Consider the following 11222-nt stretch of genomic DNA (forward strand, 5'->3'; position numbering starts at 1 on the left):
AGTTAAGGCAGTTCAACTTCTACTCATGACTGTTTTCCTGTCGGGCTTGATGCGTCTCTTGATTGGAGCTTTACGTAGAAGTTGAGATCCACAGATGCATATACAGGGCATAAGTTTTAGGGCAAAACTAAAACAAAAAGAATGAGTTGCCATTGAATTGTTCCCATAGTCTTAAACTACCTCAGAGTAGCTCTTATGAAGATGCTAAACACCAGGAGCAGCAGTCATCCAAGGGTAAGGAAGAAAGGTTTAGAGAAAAGTTGTTTCTAAGATCGTTCCTAAAACTTTGACAGTTGATGTCTGAGACTGTTGGGTAATTACAGAGTATTTTCCACTCGTTCTTTATCAGAAAACCATGAATCACTGCGATAAGAAATAACAGAGTAAATAGACTGCCGCCTTGTATGCATGAGACAATTTCAGCACGCTGACATAAAAAAGGATTTTGTGAGAAATGTCAAGAATCGGTTCAGTTTCTGAATTGTAATTGTGTTGTTTTGTTTGTTTTGTTCCTCTGTATCTGAACAGATTACTCAAAATGAGGGCGAGTTCATGATCACTTTTCCCTACGGGTACCACGCAGGCTTCAACCATGGCTTCAACTGTGCAGAATCGACAAACTTTGCCACTCTGCGTTGGGTGGACTACGGCAAGAATGCGACTCTGGTGAGCTGAGACACACCAACGGGTTGTTTTATTGCTGCTGCAGGAACAGTAACAGTCACCGATTCTTAAACTTGTCTTTAAAAGACCACAATTTATGAAAGAATTACAGTTCTGTGAAATATTTTGTGATCAATTGAAATGCCTAAAACTGGTCGCAAACGTTTGTAGATTTTCCTTTCTATTTGGTTTTGAAACCATTTGCATTGAAGCATTAAAACCGTACAAAAAAACATGTCAGATGTTAGCTCATGGAACATTTAATAGTTTAAAATTCAATTACAGTAGTCCCTCGCTACTTAGCAGTTCGACTTTCACGGACCAGCTCTTTTGTGGTTTTTCAAAGTAAGATTGGACATGACACACAATTGGCTGATTGATAGATGAGCCACATGATAGGCATGGATTAAAAAAAAAGTCAATTATTTTAAATTATATAGCACCTGCTGCACCTGTGTGCAGCCCACTGGTACAGGGAGAAGCTCCCTCCTGCAGCATGTCGATCTCCGCTCTGCAGCAGAGAACGGGGGGTGGCCGAGAGCAGCCGGTGGCAGAGAGAACAATCATGACATGCTGTGTGCTCTTCTAGAGCGTTTGAAGTTTAGAAACATTGTTTAGAATATTGCAAGAGTGCATATATAAATATATATACTAAAATAATCTACTACTTACTACTTGTGCTACTATTCCTACTTTGTGGTTTTTCACTTATCGCAGGGGAGCTGAGAATGGAACCCCCCGCGATAAACGAGGGACTACTGTATTTTTATTTTAAATTTGCTCCCTGTGTTAACTCCTATGTGGTACTGACTAGCCATTAGCATTTGCCAAAACTCTGGATTGTAGTTTCTCAGAACGATGATAATTGCATCTAAAACCATTAACAGAAAAAGCGTAGTTCAAACAAGACTTCAAAGGGCGTTGCTGAAAGACTGTGCCTAAACATTCTTGCCGTCTTCATCATCACATATCCTCTTTACAAATGGAGACTTCACATAAAATGTAATCTGGTGTGTGATTCACCAGCAACCTTTCAGCTTTTCTGCTCTGGATTTTTATTTTTTTTGCTACTTTTAAGGGATGAATCAATAGATTATATCGAAATGTAAAAGCAGCGTCTAGCTCTTGGCTGCACACCATCTGTTACAGATGCTTAACTGTATGCTTGGATCCATGTGCTGATGCAAACTGCCTCTTTCCTCGTGGGCTGTTGAGCATGAAATTGACAGGGCATGGGTAGGTTTGTGAAAGGAAGTCCAACGACACTGTCCTCTGGAAGAAACTCCTCCACCATGTCTCTTTCCTTTACATACCACTTCATTTTCATGTTCATTTCTCCTCGTGCTCCTTTTCTTTTGGGTTTCTCTTTATTTGGCTGCATGTCAGACTTGCGAGTTGCCATTTTGCAGAAGTACATCTCCCTCCCTTTTTTCTTTCTCTCATTTTTGCATTTCCTACTTTACCCATGTGGCCACTTGTAATTTAAAAATCAGCTGCTCGTGCTTTAATGCTCAAGAGAGCATCTTCAGAACACTTTGTCTTGGTTAAAAAAAGTGCTCCATTCTGCACAGCTAACTTTGGTCTACAAATCGACACTGCACCATAGAAAGTCAGAGGTGTGTAAAATACAATTGTTGTTAAATGAGCACCATTTACTCTGTGATTCTTTCTTGTTTCATACAAGCGTTTATACTCCGACTGATACTATAACATTGTTGTTACACAGAGGGGGAACATTTTAACAAAAATAATACTAAGAAACAATTTAAATACTTTGAAACATTGGACCTTTTTATAGTCCAGCCTGAATTAAAATAAGCAGAAGTAGATATTTTTAAAAATTGTCCCCGAATGCCTAAAGTTTTTCACTGTTTTCAAGGCCTTTAAATCTTGGTTTGAAATCCACTGGCACAATGTTATTGGCATGGTATCGGCCGATATTAGCGATAAAGTTAAATATTGGACATCAGTCATTCCATCAAAATAACTCACCAATATAAAAGGTGCTGTTTACATATTGTAGGGACACATCAAGGTTTTTCTACCGTCAACTTTTTTTTTTTTTTTGATACTGTGAATGTAAGACTGACTCTCATTCCCAAAGTTGGATAGGAAGAAACCGTGTTAAAAAAAAAAAAAAGTGTGTATATATATATATATATATATATATATACATACATACACACACACACATACACAAAAGTCTGTTATTGTAATTAATTGCACACCTGTTATTATGATCTCACCAAAGTTGAAAGGCCCTTTCTATGAGAACCTTTCCGTCTGACCTTTGAAGTGTAACATCTGAACTTTATGCATCTCTTCCTTAAAGGGAGGATTCTTCCCACAGTCTCAGATTGTGTGAAAGAACAACCCTATTGTTTCTCAAGGACTCTTTGGTAGAATTAAATCTATGGTAAGATGTCGCCATCCCACAGCTGTGGATAATTCAATCTTTTAGTTCTCGTTAAAATAGTTTTATGTTTTGTTGTAAAACTACTTTGAAATAGGTGGTCTCCTTCTTTCTCAGCTTAGTACTCAGTTTAATCATGCACAAGAGAAAGTAGATGTGAAAAAAACCTAGTTCTGTAATCAGAAGCTTCTACTGTTGTTTTCACAAGTTCTAATGAAAATGTTTATTAACAAGGCAAACTGGTTAGACGTCTTAAATATGGATTATTTACCAAAGCAGAGCCAGTTATTTTTAATATTGTTGGTAAAGTGCAAATGGAGCAGAAACCTGAAACAAAGGTCCACCCTTTCTGTTTTGATTGGGTCAGTTGCCATTTTGTTTACCTGCAGCGCTGTTATGTCACGTGCGCCGTTGAGTTTAGATTTGTGAAAATATACAAATTTGCCTTGTTCAAGTGTTGTCATTGTGTTAGAGAGAGTAAATGTCATGAATAAATTTGACATTTAAACATAATCCAAGTTGAAGTGTTAAATCATTTTCAGCCCCCTTTTTGGCATCTGCCTTTGGTAGCAGGTCAAACTGACAACAATCATGCAGAATAATGTATTTTGATTCCACAGCAGAGAAAGCTATATGCAGTCTCTGTAAGTAGGTCTAGGAAAAAATATTGGTATTGGTTATCGGACAAAAAAGTTTGATCATATTGGCATATCGGATATTGGCCAAAAATCCAATATTGTGCATCCCTACACTGGTTTATCCCCATTGTAGAGCTGTGAAACACTCTGCTCCAATTTGTAATTGCTTTCCACTTTAAAGAGATTTGTCAGAGTGTTTTCACTTAGTGTTTCATCGAAGTAATTTGTGTAGATCCAGTTGGTCTGTTCAGCTCACCCACACTAACCATAAAAATTAGGTCCTGATGTTTTCTTCTGGTCTTCCTCTTAACTCCCTCATCTTTCCGTCTTTGGTTCACCAGTCATCCGTTAACTCGTTTGACTGTCAATCCTCCCTCTCCCGCTCTCCGTTTACCAAACCCTAATCTGTCAGCATCTAAGGGGACAGTGAACGATGGAGCTCGGTGTCCAATTTGTCACTGTTCAGGGTCTGCCAGCACACGTCGGTGATGGGAAAAAACTGGGAGTTTGACTGCCCTTCACGTCCCAATCTCATTAGGTGAAGTCTCAACTGCAGACCCACCTGTTTGACTTGCTAAGTGTTCACAGATCTGCAGTCAAAGCAGGCCTACTGTCAGCACTTTTTGCAGGCTGGATCTTTTGTTTAAACTTGTGCAGTCTATTTTAACTGCCGCCTTAACATATGTTGGGTTTGCATTAGAAAATTTTCATCTCATTGTCTTTTTTTAAGCTTTTTCAAGTGGGCAAGTTTGCTTAGTTTAAACTGAACAAAAAAAGAGTTTACTTTTTTTTTTATCCAGCCGCCAGGCGTCATTAAAGTTTGACAAACTTTTTCTATAACAGTTTAAAACTGGCTTGTTAGCAGAAAACTTGAAGAGGAGGCAGAATAAAGTGGTTTAGGAATTTTGCCTATTAATTAGTAATATTTGTTGACAACAGCCGAGCACTGAGCCCTCTGAAGATGGTGAAAAGGATCCTAAAGATTGTTGTAGTTATGTCTGCCACACCACTGCACTGCTGAGAGTAAACACTTTATCTTTTGAGTCTGCTGGATTTTCAGTGAAGCCGCTCTCCGTTCATTTGGTGCTCACTGACTGTTTGCTACAGCTCCTTGAGGAAACTAGGATGATTTCTTTTCGTCTGCGAGAGGAGCCGAAATCATTCTCCCAGATCCGAGACTAAATCGCACCACTTTTTCATCTCGAGAGTGAACTGCAGATGACTCTCCCCATATTTTTGGATTCAGTTGCTGACTTTTCTTGTGTTTGCAAAGCCACATATTTTGTGGTAGCACATCACACATTTTTGTTAGACTTACTGTTAAACTTACAGTTTTTTGATAAATTGTATTAGTTGTGTAAATCCCTACTTTATTTCAATAATAAGAAAATATGAGTTTTGCATTATAACTGAGTTCAAGGCTCTATAGAGAGGCTTTAGGCTCCAGGTTTGCTTATGATCAAACATTTTAGCTCCATTACTATTCAACGTCAACTTCAGAGCTCATTGATTTTCTGCCTTGTAATGACTTTTTGGATTCCTCTGCTCTTGAGCATCTTCAAATGTGCTTCCAATTTAGTTTTTGTAAGACAATAAAATGTAACTTGTCACGGAAATAGAAAAATGGCAGCAATGCCCATAACCTCATAATAGTTTCATTAAAAACAACAAGGGCCTTTAAACCAGTGCATTTTGCCAGGTTCAGTCCTTTGAAGGTTTCACGTTGGTAGAGTCAGCTATACTGGGTGCTTACCAACCCCTCCCTGCAGTTCCTCCCTCCACTTATACCATATTTTAATGTTTCTGCCTGTCCAGTGGTGCCAAGATGAGATGTAGGCTGGATATTGTTTTGCTGTGGAGGTTTGAGCTGTTGTGTTTCCCATAATTGAACATAAGGCTTTGAGTGCAGCTCACAGGCTGATGGTAATACAGCAAACAAAGCAAAAAGAAAACATTTTCGTCTCTCCCTCTCTCCTTTTTTTTGTTCCCTTGAATCGCCTCATTTTTTTGTTTTCCTCGTTTAATTTTTGTTGCACCTGCTGTTTGTCAGCATGCACATGTTCTGCACTGTGGCCACATTACACAGCTGCTCCCCTCTTTAGTCAGCAGAATGATTCATTGACCTTTAATGTCATTACGAAAGTTTGTGGAGACGTTTTGAAGTGTGAACAGATGCAGCTGTCACACTCATTTCAGAATAGCTCTCCTGTTTCTAACTAGGGTCTACTGGTATGACAGAGGTATGGAGATTTACCATTCGCACATTTTAAACCCAGTTACCACCTTCCTTCCAAGTTTGTTCATTTGTCCTTAAGACTTTACTCTAATATGTTGGATGACATTTAAACAAAAAAAAATCACGATTAGTTCATATAACTATTAATTCTACACGGTTGTAGCTTGAATTTTTCTCCATTGAGCACAACATAAAGGCAAAGGAACTATAATAAATGTGATGTACAAACAAAAACAGAAAATAAATCCCCAGTGTGTTATTGTTTAAATCTTGGTGCACTGGAACGTCAGTCCAAGGTCTAAATTGTAGCAGAAAAACTTCCATGAAATTGAGTCACACGATCAATCTGAATTGGAACTGTTTTTCTATTTTTCTTCCTGTAACCTAAATATACTAACGCAGATTTCATCCTCTTTGTTTTTTTGTTTTTAGTGTTCCTGCCGGAAGGACATGGTGAAGATCTCAATGGATGTGTTTGTGCGCCGCCTGCAGCCTGATCGGTATGAACTGTGGAAGCAGGGCAAAGACATCACAGTGTTGGACCACCTAAAGCCCACAGAGCTCACAAGTCCTGAACTGGAGTGCTGGAGGCAACACCGAGTCACCTACCGACAAAAACTTCTGCATAGGTGAAAGATCAGTTAACTTGGACAACAGAGACACACATTTAGTTGTCTTATTTCTGAAAATCTCATTTGTCTGTGTCATATTCATCTCAAAGCATAACCTTTTATTTATGTTCTGAAAACACAATTGATATTTTATGAAGGACTTACTTTGCTTTTTGTGTACTTCAGAGCATTGCAGAAGATGAAGCAAGTTCGTCGCCTAAAGCTGGAGGAGGTAAAGGTGCTGGCAGAGGAAGGAATTGAACTAAATGCTGCTGACTACCAGCGTCAGGTGGAGGAGCGGGAGGCTCAGCGCAGGCAGGAGAGGGACGAGCGGCTTGCTAGAGAGGCCATGATGACCCTGGAGGCCATGGAATTTGAGGAAAATGCTGCTGCTGCTAAAGCAGCAGAGACTCTCGAGACTCCAGAAGCTCAGGAGGGTGAGGAGAATTAGAATAATCGAGCTGTAGTTTGAGTTCAGACACAATGACTTGTGTTATTTGTAATGTAATTGTGCGAAATTGTCAGCACGGCGGCTCAGTGGTTAGCACTGTTGGCTCACAGCAAGAAGGTCCTGGGTTCAATCCTTGTTGGACCTGGGGTCTTTCTGTGTGGAGTTTGCATGTTCTTCTCGGGCTTGCATGGGTTTTCTTCGGGTACTCCGGTTTCCTCCCACAGAACAAAAACATGCATGTTAGGCTGCCTTCAGATCCAGGCCTCCCTTGCAAAACAGATCTGTGATCTCAATGGGATTTGCCTGGTTAAATAAAGATTAATAATAAATAAATAATAAAATGACACATCAAAATGTCTAACCTAAAACAATATCTAACGGGATCAACATCATTTTATTTAAAATTCCCAGCTTTAACTCCGACACTTTAAGCAGCATACAATCATTTTGTTAACGAGCCATTTCTTCTCTTCCCACATCCTCTTCAACAGGAGAAGAACCAGAGGTGAACCCACAGAACCTGACTGAAGATATAGAGGAAAAGAAGAGCTTGTCCTCTTTCAAAACTGAAGAAATGCTGACCGTGTCAGGTTTTGAAGAAGTATTCAAGAAATTTGCTACAGCTGGCATTCAGAACTCACAACCAGACAAGGTTGTTCCTTCAGATACGACATCTTCAACATGTAAAACAATCCCAGCAGATAAAAAAATGGATGTGAGTGCCACCCAGGTGAGAAAAGTCATCAAACCTTCTCATTTGTTTATTGGTTTAAAATGAAAAACGTCTGTTAAACTGTTTTAAATGTGAGTAAATATTATGCTTTATTCCTGATCAAATTGGCCTATTTGCAGAAATAAAAGTGGTACAGCTAAAAAATTAACCATTTTCATGTAGAGTTTGCAAATTCATTCAACATTTGAATTTTGGAAATGGATGTTGTTTGTTTGTTGTAAAACCGAAACATCGTCAACAACATCAAAAGTCAACACGAAACGTTTTTTTGTTTTACTAGCCGAGCTACTCCAAGATGAAAATGCCTACGGAGGTAAAGAAAAGTCGGCGCCACCCGCTCAGCAAGCCGCCCATGCGCACCCCTCTGTCGATCGTCAAACAAGAGCGGTCTGCTGAGAAAGGTACGTTTGTTTTTCTGTTACGGGACATTTTATGAACCTCAGGAGTACTAAATATTTGGTGCATGATGCAGATGTGCAGGCTATAAAAACATATAAACATATTTCACAAAAAAAACTACTTTCAAGAGATCTGTCCTTATTTTTCTTCATTATAGTTCTTTTCATCACACTTCTAAAAAATGACGACGCCACCATTTGTTGTTTTTATTATTGATCCGGGGAAAGAAAAACAAGCAAGACTAAAGCTCCCTGTAGGAATAATGAAATCAAGATGCCAGGGCTTCCTCTCCCTCCCCTTACCTCAGTGTTTTTCTTTCCATTTTCTGATCGACATTTATTGATCTGGAGATCATGACTTCCAATTACCTGCTTTCAAAGTCACTTTAGGTTGGTAGCCGGGGACCCGACTCAGCCTGTCCTTCAGAAAGGTGGATGGTGGAGGGGAAAGACAAGCATTTAAGAGGGGGGAAAAAATCTGACTTTTGTCCAGGCCCAACAAACACTGTGGATCAGTAGCTTGAGGGGTACGCTGCAAAATTGATTCTGACCCAGACTAGCAAATTATTGATGCCTGTGCTGTTTGTGTTCATCACCAATTATATCAGGGCCGGCGGTGATGTCGCCCTCGAGCAGCATGAGCTATTCTTGTTTCTTTGTAAGGGCTCCCTCAGGAGGTTCTCTAAAAAAAAAAAGCTTTATGCAATTTAGTGAATAAAATATAATAAAAAATGATTTTTTAGCATCTTCAGTCACTGCAAATTAAAAGGGATTTTACCAGCACTCATGTATTTCTTTGTTTGTTTTGTCCAAAGGGTTGTCCTCCCCAATGTCACTAGAAAGCAGCATGAAGAAACAGCAGCATTTGTGGCAGAATCGCTCACCCAACTTCTTGGCAGAGAAGACTTTCAATTCTGCAGTGGCCGGACTAGAACCTTACTGTGCTGTCTGCTCGCTCTTCTGTTCCTACAAAAAGGTACAGACACACTTTGCAATGGTGCATGTGCAATTGCTGTAGTGGGAACAGTTATAGCAACTATTTCATTCCTACTATGTAAAGGTTCTCTCGTTCTTCTCTGACCACTCAAACCACAGAAAGATCCTTCCAATGCAAGTAACCCTGCACACACCTTCATGGCACCCAGACCTGGCAGTTTCACTCGCCCACTGGTCCCAGAAATCTGCTTCAGTGGAGCAGGAAACGAAGAGCCACCACCCACTAACTGCTACATCGGAGAGGATGGAACCAGTCTTCTGATCTGCTGTGAATTTTGTGGCATGCAGGTTCATGCCAGTAAGTATTCAATGAGGCAAAAAAAAAAAACCTGTAATGACTAATAATTAAGACACTATATATAACACATTTAGGAATATATGCACAGGATTTTATTTATTTATATACTATATTTTTACTATATTTTATAGAGGCTAAAATTAAACTAAACTTGGTCTAAAAGGAAAACTTTTGCAGACGTCTAAATCTAAACACCTTATCCAGCTGTAATCACATGCATAGAGTTTTATATAGACAGACTCCACAGGGTATTTCACTGCATTTTTTTCCAAACTCAGCTTTCTCCCCTCATCTCCTCAGAAGAGGTTTGGTTAAAAGTGGCAAACTGAAAACAAGATTTGACTGCAGCAGTGCAAGAAACTACCTAATTCCTCTGTTCACAAAGTTTTTCAGTTCATCCCTTGTTGACTCGTGCTGAAATATTCAGTTCTGCAAGTAATGCTGAAGATTTTCTAAATGCAGCAAGTCTTAAAGATTCCCATTTATTTTTTACACAGCTTTCTTCACCCTACAATTTCTCTAGAAGATGGACTTTTAACGGCATAGTGAAGGAAAAAAAAAAACAAGACTGCTTGTTTACATTTGTAGCTGTGCGACACAGCCTCAAGCCGCTTCTTGCACAAACTAGGTTCGACCCTCCCCTCACACGAACACACCGAGGACCGGAGACAAGAAAAAGATTTAACTCTTGTTTGTTAAAACAGGTTAAAAACCTCCTAAAGATGATTTAAAATAGCTGGAGGAGCTAAAATCTGAAAAAGAAGTTAAGAAAAGACTGCATATTGTTCAGCCACCACAGTTCCAGTACCAAACTGAAGTTCCTTTCAGGGATAAATAACATTTCCAGAACTGAACTGAATCGAACAGTTCAGTTCATAATGTATAATCCATGTAAAATCAGTCACTCAATGCCCCAAACCAGCAGGGTAAGATGGCTGCACAATACTAGTAGGGAATGCTTAGTCCCAGCCACATGGAGTACAGATCAGTGTCAGCCTTCTAAGCCAGCGGACCAGGAAGTGGAGTCCCATCAACTTTTCTGGTGTAGTCACACTTCCGCTGGTGAGAGTCTGTGCATCCCAGCTGCACATCTGCATCCATCTCCACCAGGTGCTTTAGAAAACAAATATGGAACAGGAACTAAGAAGAGGCCTGATCACCACCCAAATAATCCCACTGGTACCCACATACCCCGTAGGGGAAAATTAGCACTTTCTTTTAGCTTGAGATCATGAGCGTTGAAACCAGGACCACCATAACAGATGGATGTGAAGGGAAGGAGCCGAGCAGTGGGACGAATCCTGATCCTGAATGTCTGTTCAAATAGGCACGGGACCCATGCCCTCTCTCGCTCTCCCCACCAGTGTTAATCCAGAAGTCATCAAGTTCAAGAGAAGGAGCACTTTAAAACAGATGTAGTTGTTTAGCACATTGAAAAAAATCAAGACAAAAACATAATGTTCACAGCAAAACAGGCAACTACCAAAATAAATATAAAAAAAACACACTGGTAAGACAACAAACTACTCCCCCAGATTTCTGTGACACATTCGTTTAAACAATTCATGTTTTTTCCTGATATATTTCTGTACTTGGCTTCACTTTTTACTGCTAAATCTAAAAATCAGCAGTTTAAATGTATTACATTTATTGTTTGTTTCATCAACTAGTATTTTAGATATGTTTTTTTAGGTTTTGCATGGGGGGTGGGGGGCTTAATGTTTTGTGCCTGCCCAAACACACACACACACACACACACACACACACACACACACACACACACAA

The 11222-nt window shown here is 39.6% G+C and overlaps 2 protein-coding genes across 2 annotated transcripts in view; one reads left to right on the top strand and one right to left on the bottom strand.

Annotated features, from left to right (window-relative positions):
- Positions 1-11222, bottom strand: part of LOC119430598 (cartilage oligomeric matrix protein) — a gene marked incomplete at its 5' end in the record, with an annotated part of 568315 nt that overhangs the window by 189802 nt on the left and 367291 nt on the right. The gene's annotated exons all lie outside the window — the stretch shown is intronic.
- kdm4b (lysine (K)-specific demethylase 4B) overlaps positions 1-11222 on the top strand; it is a 62889-nt gene that overhangs the window by 39371 nt on the left and 12296 nt on the right. Inside the window, exons 8-14 of the mRNA XM_037698021.1 lie at positions 529-666; positions 6383-6579; positions 6748-6998; positions 7504-7742; positions 8026-8146; positions 8959-9119; positions 9239-9437. Coding sequence (XP_037553949.1) covers positions 529-666; positions 6383-6579; positions 6748-6998; positions 7504-7742; positions 8026-8146; positions 8959-9119; positions 9239-9437 — 1306 coding nt within the window. The remainder of the gene's footprint in view (positions 1-528; positions 667-6382; positions 6580-6747; positions 6999-7503; positions 7743-8025; positions 8147-8958; positions 9120-9238; positions 9438-11222) is intronic.

Source organism: Nematolebias whitei, chromosome 3 (assembly GCF_014905685.2).
Source record: "Nematolebias whitei isolate Nwh7 chromosome 3, NemWhi1, whole genome shotgun sequence".
Taxonomy (NCBI): domain Eukaryota; kingdom Metazoa; phylum Chordata; class Actinopteri; order Cyprinodontiformes; family Rivulidae; genus Nematolebias; species Nematolebias whitei.